The sequence below is a fragment of the Moschus berezovskii genome, chromosome 11, assembly GCF_049115385.1.
Source record: "Moschus berezovskii isolate FMDL1 chromosome 11, NW_MosBer_1.0, whole genome shotgun sequence".
Lineage (NCBI taxonomy): Eukaryota > Metazoa > Chordata > Mammalia > Artiodactyla > Moschidae > Moschus > Moschus berezovskii.
The window spans coordinates 25,739,231-25,756,929 of NC_142470.1; the positions used below are offsets into that span (position 1 = coordinate 25,739,231).

Below are 17,699 nucleotides of genomic sequence, written 5' to 3' on the forward strand. Positions count from 1 at the left end.
TTAGGTTTATTCTCTTCCACAAACCAAAAAGGCTATAAATATGGTAGATTTATCAATAAAAATGCAAATCCATGCATATAAATCATGAAATAAATGCCATATTAATGTTCAACATATAACCATAAATATTTTTAAATATAAGACATTGAAAAGTGCATTAGAGATTCCAAAATATTTCTAAAATGATGCCTATGCACAAGCTTAGAGAGGTGAAGAGATAAATAGTACCGAAACAGGTGTCAAAAATATTTTTTGAGTGAATTTTGAAAGAAACTACTAATGCTATTTATGGGGCACAGTAATTATAACACATTCAAATAGTTGGAGAAAGCGTTATAGAGATTATAACATGAGGATAGATAAGATTTAAATAGGTAAGAGAGTATTTTAGGAAAGGAAATACTATGAATAAAATGGGAAAATATTATAATAGCTGGAGAAAATGAAGTGTTAACAAGCTAGTTTAGTAGTAGGGAAGTTGTGGGGTGGTCACCTAGAAAGTTAAGCAAAGTCACGGTTTTGGAAGAATAGAAAAGGATGACTAAGTCAGAGAATTCTTCAGAAAAAGGAAGCAACAGGATATGATAGCACGAAATAAATATCAGGTAGAAAAGTGAATGATAACTGTAGAATTTTAGATATGAGTTGAAGTTCTTGACCTGTAGCGATGTGGAAATTAAAGCAATATACAGTAACAGGCACTTTGGTCCTGAAGCAGGCTGCCTGGGTTTGAATTCTAATTTTTCCAATTAATACTTTATGACCTTTGGCAAGATATTTAAACTTCACAATGTAAAACAGAGCTAGAAATCTAACTATGAGATTATTTAAGGATTAAATGATTTAATATATATAAAGAATTTAAAGTAGCTCCTGACTCATAGCATGCATCTAAAGAATATTAGGTTTCTTTATTATTGTTATACAATTCAAATCAGAATTTGAGAAAGATATAATTTGGTGCCAAAACCATAGATTTGGTATAGTAAATGATACCACCAGATTGATAAGACTTCTAAGGAATACAATACGGAAAACAAAAGTCACTCATTTGTGTCTGATTCTTTGTGACCCCATGGACTGTATGTCCACGGAATTCTCCAGGCCAGAATACTAGAGTAGTAGTAGTAGTATTCCCTTCTGGAGAAGGCAATGGCAACCCACTCCAGTACTCTTGCCTGGAAAATCCCATGGACGGAGGAGCCTGGTAGGCTTCAGTCCATGGGGTCGCTAAGAGTCGGACATGACTGAGCGACTTCACTTTCACTTTTCAGTTGCATGTATTGGAGAAGGAAATGGCAGCCCACTCCAGTATTCTTGCCTGGAGAATCCCGGGGACGGAGGAGCCTGGTGGGCTGCCGTCTATGGAGTAGCACAGTCGGACACGGCTGAAGCGACTTAGCAGCGGCAGCAGCAGCAGTATTCCCTTCTCCAGAAGATCTTCCTAACCCAGGAATCTAACCCAGATCTCCCACATTGCAGGTGGATTCTTTACCATCTCAGCTACCAGGGAAGCCCAGCAATTCAGAAGTCAAAAGCATAAGTCCATGGGCTAAACTTTAGAGTTTACTTGTATCTAAAAATCAGAAAGTTAAAGAAAATAGTGTGGTCAGAAAAATAGAGGTAGTATATTATTACAAGGTGAATGTTTCAAAGATGCAAGGCAGCTAGCAATGCAAAGAAATAAGAGAAAAGGCAAACTGAAAAATAACCAAAGTGGTCAGTGACTCTTGAGTGTTCTTTCTAGTGAAAGGAGGCAGGACAGGGCAAACAGAAATAAAAGACTCTGAGAAGAGAAGAGATATGTGTATATAAAGATGGAAGATTACAAAATTAATGAGTAGGAATTAGAGCTACTGAATGTAGAGCAATGACATAAAGGAAAGAAACTGAAATTAACCAGACAACAGACTCAATCACAAAGATTTTTTAAGAAGAAGACATATGGATTGTGTAGATAGTACGTCAATAAAATTTTATTTATTGAAATATGAATATTATGTTAAAATGGTATTAAGACTATTTTTAAAAGTTAAATCAGAATTCCTAAAGTTGTCTTAAAAATTGTTATTTTAATCAAAATGTCAGATTCACTAAACCCATTTGACTTACGTTTCAGTTTCCTTAGTGTTAATTTTTCCTCCTCTTAATTTCAAACTTTTAACATGTTGAAATACACAGATTATTGAATTTATTAAATATTATATTTTTTAAAAGTATAGTAATAGAATAGGCAACAACTAAAAATAATCCATGTGCTTATTTATAATAAAAAGTCATTATTTCATAGAAATGTGTAGAGGCAAGGAACTGTTTTCTTTTTTTATTAACTTTTCAAAAACAGATAAAATTCAAAAGATTACTTAAGGGGAAACACAAAGGGAAAAATAAATAAAAACATAATCTAATAGCTATTTTTTTACTAATGCAAAGAGAATACATAATCAGAAAATTTTAATGTGTTAAACAGACTTTAAGAAGATTTTTAAATGGGGTAAGAGAGCGTGGAATTTTGAGAAGTATTTTTATCATTTAGTTTTCAAAATTGTTTAAAAATCATACATGCTTTTATTTGTTCTACCTTATTTTTCTCTTCATAAAAAAAGAGAAAGACATTTAAAATTCTGACAAGCTCCTGAATTCTTGAAGAAAGATACACAGTAAGTCATCTAGATTCAAGCTTTGTTTTGACATTTTGGCTCCAGGAGAAAATGCAACAAAGAATATCAAAGAAGAAGGGAGAGAACTTTAAAGGCCAGTACACAGAACTATGTGCCTCAAGAGGAAAATTTAATCAGCACGATACATTTTAACACATAACTACTGTTGCTCACATTGTTGATTCTTGCATTCAGCTAACATGTGTTGAATAGTTATTGCGTGAAACACCATTTCTAGGCACTGGAAACACAGTAATAAATATAAGAAAAACTTTTGCCCTTATTGATTTTCAAATGTAATGGAAAAGGCAGAGGATAAACAAGATAAATAAGTAAAATACACAGTATGTTGATAGCAAAGTATTAAAGAGGAAAAAATAAAAGCATGGAAAGGATATGTGAATGTTAGCAGAAAGAAAAAGCCACACTGAGAAAGTGACATTTAAGTAAAGTCCTAAGGAAGGCAGTGCAGGGAAAGCTGTACAGATATTTTAGGAACAAGCAGTCCAGGAAAAGAAAGCAAGTGAAGAAGCCCTGAGGCAGGGACATTCCTAAGGAATCCAGCAAACCAGGCCAGCGTGGTTTCAGTAGAATGAAAAAGAGCAAAATACTAAACAGGAGTTTAGGGAACTAAGAGGATCAAGTCATCATATATCCTTGTACATGAAAGTAAGAATTACGGCTTTTTCTCTAAGTAAGATGGAAAGCCTTTGGAAAGTTTTGAGCAGAGTTGGGATGTGCTATGACATATTTCAAAGAACCACTGGCTAATGTGTCCAAAATAGATTAAAGGGGAGCAAGTACGAAAAAGTAGGGAGACCAGTTTGGACTCTACAGAAGCAGTCCTGGCAAGAGAAACAAAGCCAACGGGATCTGACACTCGGCCAGCTGTTGGTCATGAGAAGATAGTGACGGGAATGACTCTAAGGTCTCTAACCTGAGTAACTGAGAGAATGACATTACCATTCACTGAAATGAGAAATCCTACAGGAGGAGGGATTTGAGGGGAAATATCAGGAACTCAGTTCAGGACATGTCAGGTTTGAGATATTTATTAGACAACATAGTAGAGATGCTGAGTAAACAGTTATGAGTCAAGTTCTGGGAAGAGGTCCTCAAGACTTCTTTTTATCTTCTTTTTTTAATTACACGTGGTCCAAATTATAAAAATTGTTAAACTGCAGAAACATTTTAATTATAGAGACTTTTATATCATGAGTTTATTCTTTTGCCCATATCCTGGATAAGTGAAATAGTTTAATGACTATTTCTTCTCAATTTGCTGTTATAACATGTGCCTATGCTTTTAAAAAAAAAAAAAAGAGCCAAAACAGCAGCAACAAAAACATAAAGTGGGAATATCTGAGGGATAGCTTCAAACAGTGGTATATTTTACAGCTATGTGGAAAAAATATAATTTGGAACCTTTCTGATATCTTTATATCCTAATCCCTTTAGCCCAAAAGATAATTTCTTTTTTATTTATTTAGCTGCCCCAGGTCATAATTGAGGTATGCAGGATCTAGTTCCCTGACCAGGGATCAAACCCTGGGAGCATGGAGTCCTAACCACTGGACCACCTAGGAAGTTGTCCGCAAAAATAATTTTTAGTAGTATAAATTCTGTCACAAAGTATTATATGTCTATGTAAGTATGTGTAATATTTGTGTTATCAGAAAAATTTCCCAAACTGATGGCTGACTCTATAAATTCTTTCATATGGCCATTGAAATGGATCTAAAGATCAATTTTACTAAATATTTTATTTTCTATTTTGATTAACTAAATAATGTTAAATGGATAACATAAACTCAGAAGTCTAAGGCACTGACTTAAAGCACTATCAACATAACTTTTTCAAGTTGACTTAATGGAAGGTTCTGCTTCTTTTCTCATGCCCACTGTTAAGCGTCCAAAAGCTTGTTGCTTTAAACTGAAATAACACAGAGATTTATTCTCAGGTTGAAGAAAGCAAGTATTTTTTGAAGTGGCTTTTCATCCTTGGAATATTTTTCTTCTAATCTAAAAGCATTCAACTTTTACATTTTAAGAACAAACATGAAAAGAACAAGTTGGAGGGAGGATGGAGTTCAATTGTAAATGTCTTCAGCCATAGTTTTCAGTGCAGATTCTCCAAACCTGGCTGTGAAGGCAAAAGCAAAAGAGCCAAAACTTTACCTCCCTCCTATCCTCCAACTTTCTAATTCCGGAAACAAGAATTCACAAAACTAAGCATAAGGAGGAAGGTGGTGTCTGTTTTTGTGTGCATATGTGTATTTGGGAAGGAAGTACTGAGGGAAGGACTACTTGAATAATGATGCTAGTATAGCAAATTTCAATTTGTCTAGTCAAGGCTATGGTTTTTCCCGTGGTCATGTATGGATGTGAGAGTTGGACTGTGAAGAAAGCTGATCGCCGAAGAATTGATGCTTTTGAACTGTGGTACTGGAGAAGACTCTTGAGAGTCCCTTGGACTGCAAGGAGATCCAACCAGTCCATTCTAAAGGAGATCAATCCTGGGTGTTCATTGGAAGGACTGATGCTAAAGCTGAAACTGCAATACTTTGGCCACCTCATGCGAAGAGTTGACTCACTGGAAAAGACTCTGATGCTGGGAAAGGTTGGGGGCGGGAGGAGACGGGGATGACAGAGAATGAGATGGCTGGATGGCATCACTGACTCAATGGACATGAGTTTGAGTGAACTCTGGGAGTTGGTGATGGACAGGGAGGCCTGGCGTGCTGTGATTCATGGGGTCACAGAGAGTCGGACACGACTGAGCAACCGAATTGAACTGAACTGAACTGAATCTTCCTCAAAATTTTAATAAGAAAAGCTCTATAGATCAAAGTATTAATAGTAATGGTGTGAAGTGAAGAAGTGTTAGTCGCTCAGTTGTGTCTGACTCTTTGTGACCCCATGGACTGCAGCCCGCCAGGCTATCTGTCTATGGAATACTCTAGGCAAGAATACTTGCCTAGGGAATGGGTAGCCATTCCCATGGGAGTGGGTAGCCATTCCGTTCTCCAAGGGATCTTCCTGACCCAGGGATTGAACCAGGTCTCCTGCATAGAAGGTGGATTCTTTACTGTCTGAGCCATCAGGGAAGCCCAGTAATGGTGTAGCGGCATAGAAATGAAATGTGCTAGGAGTTTACACTTATTACGTAGTTCAGAGTGTGACAGAACCCGTAGTCGCTGTAAGTTTATGCCCCATTTATTAGAGAAAAATGAAAGCATATATAAAAGCTTCCTAAAATTAAAAATAAGACTGGGAGCATAAAAATTTGTCCTAGAGAAATTGATATGAGAATGGAATTCGGTATTCACACACAGCAACAAAGAATAGGGAAAAGGACCAAGGTTTGTGATGACAAACTCTGATTGTGATGAGATCTGTTATGTATAAAATGAAAGAAAAATCCAACATGGAACGTGTAATAATAATAAAAAGGAGAAGGAAGATGAGGACCCATATAGAAAAAAAGTTAAAGGAATATCTTCAACAGACTCAAAGGAATACGCATACTCCCAAAGATAATCTAATTCGAGATACAGAGAAAAAAAAGTCAAAGCATTCTAGTTACTAGCTATCATTTACTGTGTATCAGTAAATTATTTTTCATTACTGAGCAGTTTCTACTAATATGAGAGCTATTATGAACATATCACATACATTAGCTCATTTAACATCACAATGATCCCATGAGATATTATTATCCCCTTTTTAGACTTTCCCAAGGTCATTAAGCTATTAAGAATTCAAAAGACATAGCTATTACGACCTGGTGTCGAAATTTATTCACTTGTACATGCAAATATTTTATGGGTACTTACAAGGAGCAGGTATTCTTCTAGGCACTTAGAATATATAAGTGGGGGGAGGGAAAAGAAACCTGCCTTCAAGGGGCTTGCATTCTAGCAAGATATAAATTATATAGTGTGTGAGAAGGTGGTGAGTTCTGTGGGGAAAAATAAGAAATTAGAGCAGGATGTTGAAGTTACAAAGTACATGGTGGGGGAAGAAAATTAATGAATAGAGCTGAATTTGAAATGGTATTTAGTGTGTCTGAGAACCTTGGCTTGTAGCGGGATAATTTAATCCAGTCACATTTATTTGTGAACTGATACATCAGTCTTCCTTTTTCTGATTTTATCCTTTCTTGACACTTCCTTTTTTTCCTTATTTTTGGCTAAGTAGCCCACTTTATTGCTATTCCTCTACTAAGTGTTTTGAAAAATATTGCTCTAATAATGGTGACCTTTAAATTATGCATATCATATATTTTCTCTGTGTATAAAAAGTAAGCTCAATAAGGCAGGTCTTATACATGTCTTCTTATACATTCTATTACTGAGCCTAATACAATAGCAAGAGTATCAAAATATGTTTGTTTTATAAATTAATTAATCGATAACTACATGATCATAATTCTACTCTAGCCAAAGATAGCCTCTAGAGGGGAAAACAAAAACTAGAAAGTGAATTCAGAGAAAGGTGAAAAAATTGCTACAGAGGAGACAGCTGCTATTTCAATCCTGACTAAAGTAAAAAGTGAAAGTCACTCAGTCATGTCCGACTCTTTGAAACCAGATGGACTAATACTCGAGTGGGTAGCTATTCCCTTCTTCCAGGGGATCTTCCCAACACAGGGATCGAACCCAGGTCTCCCACATTGCAGGTGGATTCTTTCCAGCTGAGCCATCAGAAAACCCAAGAATACTGGATTGGGTAGCCTGTCCCTTCTCTGCGGATCTTCCTGATCCAGAAGTCGAACTGCATTGCAGGTGGATTCTTTATCAACTGAGCTACCAGGGAAGCCCCTCAATCCTGACTAAGCGGTCTTAAAAAATTTACCCATCCTCTTTTACCTCTGTTTTTTTTCACTTTACAAATAGGGAGAGTGGATTAGAATAGGTAGTTTGTAACATTTTTAGGAGTCATAGATTCTTTTCAGAAACCAATAAATACTACCAATGCTTTCCACAAACACTTTATATACATATATCATCAAAATAGGTTGACATATTTTATAAGACTATGAAAAGCCTTCATGTGTTTATTTATTAATATGCTATGAAAACATTAATGAAATATTTTATAATATTTAAAGGTAGATATACAGATTAGTTACACACATACACAAAACCCTCTCCAAACTTTATAATAAAGAAAGCACAAAACTTCTAAGCTGGAAGAAAGCATTTATCCAAAGAAAGAAACAAAAGATTTATAGATGTGAAACGTTTTGAAATATTAAAGTCCAAAATCTTCCTTTAAGTTCTCGAAACATACTCATTTCAGATAAGGATGAAGTTGTTTAAGCTTAGCTTTTCTTGACAATCCAGTCCTGATTGGTCGACTGCACGTCTTAAGAGGTAGTACTCTTGAAATTCCATATGAAAAACTGCTACCTAAAAATGAAAGACAATAAAGGTACATAAGGGAGTAAAAATCACTCATAGTTTCTATGCTTAAAAATTATTCCTAACTTCTAAAATCATGATACTAACAATATTTACTGAGTCACTGAGCTAAGTGCTTTGAGTGCATTAGTTTACTTACTCTTATCTCCATTTTTTAAATGTGGAAAACTCAGGACAAAAAAGTTAAGTAACTTGCCCGACATAACATAACATAGCAACTAAATAAAATCAGCATTCCAGTCATGCAACCTGGCTTAACATCAACAAAAGTATATAGAGTTTAAACTTAACATGATGTAGTGGCTGTAAAGACTATGTTATTTTTCCATTAGAAGTTATTAGCCTATATCATTAATATGTATATGTGGCTTTTAATAGAGATTATTATAGATAATACAGCACAAATGTATTTCATTGTCATGTATCAATGGAGAGCTGTAATTTTGAAGTTTTATTTAACATGACACTAACATTTTGTAAAAAGTTCAAAACATCTGGCTACCTGATGTGAAGAAGTCATTGGAAAAGACCCTTATGCAAGGGAAGATTGAAGGTGGAAGGGAAAGGGGATGACAGAGGATAAGATGATTAGACGGTATCACTGACTCGATGGACATGAGTTTGAGCAAGCTTTGGGAGTTGATAACGGACAAGGGAAGCCTGGCATGCTGTAGTCCATGGGATCACAAAGAGTTGGACACAACTGAGCAACTGCACTGAACTGAATACACCTTACTAATCAGTTAACCAAACAGGTAGAATCAACTACTCTTGATAATGAGTACCTCTTATTGTCAAAATACTTCTTTGAATATTTTTTAAATAAACAGTAGGGTATATATGTGAAGCTAAAAAGGTATCAAACTTTCATGAATTAGTATGACCTTAGGTTGGCTTGAAGCTCAACATTCAGAAAACAAAGATCATGGCATCTGGTCCCATCACTTCATGGGAAATAGATGGAAAAACAGTGGAAACAGTGTCAGACTTTATTTTTTGGGGCTCCAAAATCACTGCAGATGCTGATTGCAGCCATGAAATTAAAAGACGCTTGCTCCTTGGAAGGAAAGTTATGACCAACCTTGATAGAATATTAAAAAGCAGAGACATTACTTTGCCAACCAAGGTCCGTCTAGTCAAGGCAATGGTTTTTCCCGTGGTCATGTATGGATGTGAGAGTTGGACTGTGAAGAAAGCTGATCGCCGAAGAATCAATGCTTTTGAACTGTGGTGTTGGAGAAGACTCTTGAGAGTCCCTTATACTGCAAGGAGATCCAACCAGTCCATTCTAGAGGAGATCAATCCTGGGTGTTCATTGGAGGGACTGATGCTAAAGCTGAAACTGCAATACTTTGGCCACCTCATGCGACGAGTTGACTCTTCTGGAAAAGACTCTGATGCTGGGAAAGGTTGGGGGCGGGAGGAGAAGGGGACAACGGAGAATGAGATGGCTGGATGGCATCACCGACTCTGTGGACATGAGTTTGAGTGTACTCCGGGAGTTGGTGATGGACAGGGAGGCCTGGCGTGCTGTGATTCATGGGGTTGCGGAGAGTCGGAAACGACTGAGCGACTGAACTAAACTAAACTAAACTAATATAATAGCACATTATACCAAGAACAGTGTATTAACCTAATGCTAAATATGGTAAAAGGTAAATAGCATAATTTATACCAAGTTGAATCAAATATAAATTGTGTATGTATATATGCAAATAATAATGAAATAAAATATAAAATTTAGCTATATGTAAATAGGGAGAAAACAATACAAAATAGCTATAAATCAGTTTATGATACTTTATTAAACATTAAAATTATAAGTTAATTATAAAAATAAGAGAAAATGTACTGCTAGATTTTTTCATTTCTTAAAAAAGGGATGGTCTAATTAAAATAAAATTGTTGGCTCATGTCTGTTACACACAATTTGGTTATAAATTAGATAACTTGGCAATTTATGCTAAGTGTACTTCTTTATTATGAAAGTATTATTTCAGAACAAAGCCATGATTAGTCTATTTGATTACCTTTCCAAAGTACGTCTTTCCCGTTTGATATTCTAATACAATAGATATTTCTAGTAATTTTGCAACTTCTGGGAAATCGCTGAACAAATTTGTAACAATAGCAGGTCTCTGGCAAAGGACCTAATCTTAAATAGTCACTAAAGAGTGGCTATAAGGATATACTCCTTTGCCTCCTTTGATTTCCTCCCTTTTCATGAAGAAAATTATGTAAAAAGTAAATCCCTTTTTCTATTACTAGGTACTAGATTAATTTATTGCTTTGTGTTATTTTTATTCTATACATCCAAGCATAATACCAGCAACTGCTCATTTAGACATCAATGTTAAAGAAAAGTCATGAAGTTTATTAGTTAGTGGTACAGAGGTGTATAGAACAGTCTTTTGGACTCTGTGGGAGAGGGTGAGGGTGGGATGATTTGGGAGAATGGCATTGAAACATGTATATTATCATGTGTGAAATGAATCGCCAGTCCAGGTTCGACGCATGATACAGGATGCTCGGGGCTGGTGCACAGGGATGACCCGGAGCGAGGATAAGGGGAGGAGGGAGGTGGGAGGGGGGCTCAAGAAGGGGAACACATGTACACCCGGGGCAGATTCATGTCAATGTATGGCAAAACCAATACAATATTGTAAAGTAATTAGCCTCCAGTAAAAAAAAATAATTAATTAATTAAAAAAAAAGAATCTGACTTCCAATTCAGAGGACATGGACTCAATCCCTGGTTGGGGAACTAAGATCCCACATGCCACAGACCAACTAAGCCCGAGTGCATCAACTAGAGAGTCTGTGTGCTGCAAACCAAAGAGCCCACATGCTCTGGAGCCTGTGTACCACAACTAAAGGGAAGCCCATGTGTCACAGTGAAGAGCCTGGGTACTGTAACTAAGACTCGACTCAGCCAAAAATAAATATTTAAAAAAATCCCCCCCCCAAAAAAAAAGAAAACTCAACATTCAGAAAACTAAGATCATGGCATCCGGCCCCATCACTTCATGGAAAATAGATGGGGAAACAGTGAAAACTGTGAGAGACTTTATTTTGGGGGGCTCCAAAATCACTGCAGATGGTGACTGCAGCCATGAAATTAAAAGACACTTGCTCCTTGGAAGAAAAGTTATAACCAACCTAGACAGCATATTAAAAAGCAGAGGCATTACTTTTCCAACAAAGTTCCGTCTAGTCAAAGCTATGGTTTTTCCAGTAGTCGTGTGTGGAGTATGGATGTGACAGTTGGACTATAAAAAAAGCTGAGCACCGAAGAATTGATGCTTTTGAACTATGGTGTTGGAGAAGACTCTTGAGAGTCCCTTGGACTGCAAGGAGATCCAACCAGTCCATCCTAAAGGAAATCAGTCCTGGGTGTTCATTGGAAGGACTGATGCTAAAGCTGAAACTGCAATACTTTGGCCACCTCATGCGACGAGTTGACTCATTTGAAAAGACCTGATGCTGGGAAAGACTGAAGGCGGGAGGAAAAGGAGATGACAGAGGATGAGATGGCTGGATGGCATCACCGACTCAATGGACGAGTTTGAGTAAACTCTGGGAGTCGGATTTAACTGAACTGAACTGAGAGCTGTGAGTTTCAGTTTCATTTGGGGACTTACTGAGGGGTATACCCTCCGGATACAGCCTCTCAGATAGCTCTGAAGAACTGCTCTGGACAGGTTAGAGAGGAGGTAAGCATATATTTAATTTTAGAGAAGAGGTATGTACAACCAGACTCACATCTTGGTGGAAGCTTAGTGCCAGTCAGGAGGAACAGATGTCTTAGTCAATTATTTCAGTGCTTTTCTAAGAATGGGAAGATGCAAGAAATTGGGGTCATACAATTTTCTCTTGAAAATATCTATCTGAAGACCTGTTCTGCCAGTTTTTTCACAGCACAGAATTCCTGAACTCTTTTCAGGCTATGCTAGAGGTTAGCAAGTGCAGTGGCTAATGACTCACTCCTTGTAGAATCAGGTGACTTGTGACATTCTTTGGTTGACATATACATTAAATTAGAGAAGTATTGGTACTAAATGATATATAAAGCTCCTGGCATACTGGCTAGCTGGCATTTGACACACTCAAAGTATTTGCCTCCTCCATACCACAGCGAGAGGAGAGAGACCGAAAGGGAGATAGGATGCACTAGAAATGTTGGTAGCAGAAATTTTAATTGGAGGCATCATGATGACAAGTGGGTGGGTATCAAAAACATTTCTGCACAATCAGAAGTCTTTCAATACCTTTAAAAACACCTTGCATAAGTAGGGACCCGGTCTGCCTAGACAGAATTAGTCCATTTTTAGTCCATAATTTGTCCATTTTCCCCAGTACCTCCCAACTTTTCCCTTACACTATAGATTTTAACAAATCCCAGGTATATCATTCTATTTTTATGCACTTTGAAAGAGGTTTCACAATGATCCTAACGTAGTATTAAGTAATTCTGGCTGACCTATAACATTATTTTTCATATTTCTTGACAAGGAGGTATCTTTTCTTGTGAAGCCACAATAGGGTATTATGGGTTCAGATATTTCCAATAAATGTAACATTTCTTTTCCGATTAAGGCACATATTTTAATCTGTCTTAAATATCCATCTCATTAACACAATTATCATCAAGATGACAATATGGGTTTGTGTTCTCTAACAATCTTCCTCTATCAGAAAATATGTTCCTAAACCCAATTTCTTCCTTTCTTCCTGTTCTAGAAGAAACAACCCCTATCCTTTTCAGGCTAATTCTACTACCCTGCTTTCAGTCTCATAGAGTATTGTTCCTTAAATTATTTCCTTTTTTCAGGGGGAGAAAACCCACAGGCTTTTGATATTCCAAGGACTTGGATTAATTTTTAAGAGTATTTCATTGAAAGCTAAGAAAAAAGAAATTATGCAGTTTTGAAGTGACTGAATAAAAGTGTCAGGGACAGCAATTTCTCCTAATGAGAAGCCAGGAGAAATCCTTTGAGAAGTGATGCAAGACTGAAGATATTTTGATAAATATCTTTCACCTACATCATTATTCTTTCTAGATATAGTCTTGTATAAAACCAGCAATTTCAGATCAAATGAAAATGTAGTCATTTAGAAAATAATTCCCTAATCCAACCCCTACCTCACCCTCATCGGTACTACAAGTTAGAACTGATGGTATTCTGATATTACAGACCTCTTAGGCAAAGAATAAGGTTAGCTGTTTAACTTTTCTTTAGTTTGATTCTTTTATAATCAAACATTTAAATGCCGTAGTACTAAATGATGTTAATATATCTAAATGGTGCTAATTTCTTTCAAAATTACAATATAAAATGTCCATATAAACAGCCTTATAATATTTACAGGATAGAAAACAATGATAATAAATTTATAATTGGGAGTAACACCAATGTAAATCCAACTTAGACACATGCCATTTTTGCTCTTGCTAATTAATCTTACGTACATTAGATGTACATATTAGATATATATAATACCTATCTTATAGCTATTGCAAGACATCACTGAAAATATTTAAACAGTTTTATAGAGTATATTTTCTAGTTACACTCTAAATGATATTTTTCATTTTTAGCCAATTTTTAACTGTAGGAATTTGTATCAATAAATTATTGTTTGCAAAAGTATTAAATCTTTGTATTTATTTTTTAACAACATAAGCATATTTTCCTTATGCTAAAAATACAAGAATGCAGTAATCATCTTAGAAAGTATTAAAGAAAATAACCAAAACTCCTACCTGCCTTCAGTAGATAACTAAATTTTTCTTCCTTAAATTCATCAGAGGAAAAAGTTAGCCTTTCAGGTGAAGGATTTTCACAATCTGAAAATAAAGATCAATGTGTTAAAACAAAAAGTAACTTTTTATATGAAGTGTCAATGCTATAAACAATTTACTTTTTCAGAAATACTCCCTCCCATTGGTTCCTTACATATAATAGAAAAATAATAACATCAATAAACAAGAAATAAACTTTCTTTTTTGTCAAAATTATATATTTGGCCTACACAGGAAAAAATGCCATATTTTATCTCAGAAAGTACATTTTAAAATCAATTTCATACCTTCCTTAGAAGTAGAATAAAGTAATTCTTCCTCTGGTATTCTTAGGCAGCAATCATTAGGAACTTCCTGTTCACCATTTTTGGGTACTGTTTTCCACTTAAATAAACTTTGGTGTTTTTTATGCATATTAGGACTTGCTATCATATCACCAAGCAAAGAAGATGAACATAATTTGTTTTCTGTACCCATTTTCAAACCTTTTTTTATCTCCATTTTTACTTCCTCAACAGCATTGCTTTCTTCAAAGTAATTTTCTTGCCTATTGTTGGTTTCCATAGTGCTTAGAATTTCATTTTCCTTACTAATCTCATGAAACATACGAAGTTCTTCAAGCACTAAATTAAATTTATTCTTCATTTCAAAATTGTTTGCTATTGTCAGAATGTCTGTTGATAAACACTTGGCAGTTAAGTCCTGAAAACATTCATTGTTCCCTACACTCAAATGAGTTTCAAATTGATGATTAAAACATTCTGAAGAGTCATTCTTTGGATGAAAATTCTTTGAATTTGCTACCTCACTTTCTTGAAAAATACTCTCATATTCATTCCTGTCAACTACATTACTTTGATTAACGTATTTAGTCTCTTCCATATCCAATTTAGTCATTAATGAAACTGGTTGCACAATAAACATGTCATCCATTGAATAAAAACTATTTTTCTCTTCTTTTTCTGTCTTAATGTCTTCATGACCTTGGCAAAAGTTTGTTAAATTTTGTGCTGTGATTTTTCCTTCCTCCTTCAAAGTTAAGTCATATTTTTTATCTTCAATTTCACTTATCAAGTCCCCAAAATCTAGCACCTGAGTTACAGTCATGGGATTGGTTTGTTCACTATGCTTTTTGTCATGGCTTGCCTGTATAGCCTGTTGCCTAGTATTGAAGAAATCTTTAAATACGTAGTTAAAATTAAAACTACTGATCTTATTATGCTTTTGCTTTTCTTCAGCATATAAATCTTGGTTCTGTACATTTAATTCATAAGTTTTTTTGTTAATATATTTCCAGTTCTGTGTAAATTGAGAACAAGACCTAACATGTGTTTCATTAGTTTTAGAGCTACAGTGAACCCAATTTTCCACACTCATGACTTGTTCAGGACGATTCTTATTCTTGTAACTAATTTCTTTTGTCAGAAAAATTTCATCAAAGTCCATTAAAAGAGGAATTTTTTCATATGTTTCAAAAATTGGAAAGTGTATGTTTTTACTTGTCATACTGAAGGAATTGGTAAGTTTTTTCTTAGACTCTTCAAAAATTTGTTCACTTTTAAATAGCTTTCTTTTCTTTAACAGAGGTTTCATATTATTTTCTAATAGTCTTGAAAAAATTAAAATCCTGACTGAACATACAGGATGATTTTCCACTGTGATATTTTTTGGATAATTCAAATACATTATCCATTTTTGATTTCCTGAAATACTTTCATGGAAATAAAAAATTTCTGTAATGAAACTTTCAAAACTACTGCTTAAATGAAAATCTTTTTGTGTGGTATAATATCTGAAGTGTAGCATATTATCTTTTTCTCCTTTATCTTTTAAGCAAAAAATTTGCTTTAAAGCTTTTTGACTACCCAGTGTTTCTGTCATGAGAGGCTTTGCTTTTTCATCATGTGTTTTCATGACTTTCATATTGTGATAATTTTCTTTACTTAGATCTATTTCTAATAATTGTGGCAAATTCAGTATTTCTCCAGCTTTTTTCATATTTTCATATTTCACCTTGTAACTATCCACAGTCCAACAATTTTCCCTATTTTTTCTCAAAATATATATAATGTTACAGTCCCAGCTTTGCAGTTTTTCCAATCTGGTAAATATGTAGCTGTACAAGCCTGTTTCTGTCTCCTTGCAATTTGCATTTTCTAGTTTTATAGTGAATTTTTTTGCAGAGGCTATTGCATCAGACTTGATACTACTGTGATTATAGTAGTGTAAACTGATCAAGTCTTTTTTTCTCTCACAAACACTTTGGTTGCTGGGTGACTGGTGGTTACTTTCATAACACTCAGAAAAAATATTTTCTGCATCCACAATTTTTTTATCATTCTGTAACTTTTGCTTCTTAACATCAGGTCTATTTTGGGACCAGTGAATGTTTGTGAAATCCCTAACATATGCTTCATCTTTGTCATTTTTCTTCCCTATTTTCTTTAAATAGACAGAGGACATTTTGCTGTTTAAATCAGTTGGAAACTCAAGGATACTTGTTGTACTCTTATCTCTAAAATAGCTAGATTTGGCAATTTCCATGCTGGGCTGGTATCGAGATTTTGATATTTTTAGTGTAGATTCTGGAATGCTATTTTCTTTTTTATTTGATGGCATAACACTACCAGCTTTACATCTGTTCTTAATATCATGAAATGTTGATTTGGTGTCCTTGTAAAAGGTAATATCTAAAAATGGATTTTCTGTCAGTTTTATGTCATTATTGTCTTCCTGACTATTGTCTCTCTCCTGGAGTAAATACTGTTTTCCATCCTCGTTTTTAATTACATGTACATCGTGTACAGAGGCGTGGGACAGCTGACCAGTCTCTGTTTCAAATCTATCACTGCAATGCACGCTGAAAATCTCTCTGTCATACAGCCCTGGTTCACAAGACATTCTAGAAGCCTTCACACCAGAAGCAAAATTTTGTGAGGGTAGAGACCGCAAACAACTATTCATCTCAAATTTGTTGTTTTGGCCTTCCGGATTATGTATCTGTTTCCCACTGACAGATTTCCTCACACAGGAGTCTGTGGCGTTACCAGAATTCTCCTTAGTTGAAATCATGAGCGCTTTGAGGGGCCTGAGCGACCACTCCCAGACTTTTTCCACCTCAGACAAGCAAGGCACCAACGGCAGCCTCCACTCCACCTCAGAAACACCACCGGGCTCCTCAAGACGGGGCCTCTTACTAGGGGGTGGTAGGGAATCAGGGTGGTCAGCAGGTGGTAAAGGGGAGGCAGGCTCCCCGAGTTCGGAAACCTGCGGCGCGCGCTGCGTGAGCGACATGACAGCGAACTGAGGGAATCTGTCACAGGTCCCAGGCAGACTCCGGCCTCCGAGCCGGCGCGAGGCGGCTCTGAACCAACACACCCCCTCCAGCCCCGCCTCGACCACGCCCCCAGTGCCCGCCCCAGGGCCACGCCCCCACCCCACCCCCCACTGCAGCGAGCCCCACCCACGTAGTCTCTACTCAAAAAGCACCAAGCGCCTGTGACCGTTATTTTGTCTATTTTTAGCTCCCCTTGCTATTGTTACAATTGTAGCTGATCTAAACTTTTTCTTCCCTCTGGTAGAATCAAAGAGAAAAGTCAAAATCTTTTTTTTTTTAATTTGTGAATGGAGACAGTTGTATTTTTTAAATTCTAAAATTCTGTTTTTTCTCAGAAGAACGTCTCCACAGTTTCTCTGGACCATCTTGTCTACTGAAACTGTGTAGCTCTGTAAACACCAGACCAAATCTCCCTGTGTGTGGTAAAACTTCCTAAAATGCTCTTAATGATGCCAGTGGCGTTTAAAATCATA

The 17,699-nt window shown here is 35.9% G+C and overlaps 1 protein-coding gene across 1 annotated transcript; it reads right to left on the reverse strand.

Moving 5' to 3' along the window:
- Positions 1–7,955: 7,955 nt before the first annotated feature.
- RAD51AP2 (RAD51 associated protein 2) lies at positions 7,956–17,183 on the reverse strand. Its single transcript, XM_055399032.2, has 3 exons — positions 14,177–17,183; positions 13,851–13,934; positions 7,956–8,074 (listed from the first exon to the last, which is right to left on the reverse strand). The coding sequence occupies exons 1-3, from the start codon at positions 17,181–17,183 to the stop codon at positions 7,956–7,958; spliced, it is 3,210 nt and encodes a 1,069-aa protein (XP_055255007.2).
- Positions 17,184–17,699: the final 516 nt, after the last annotated feature.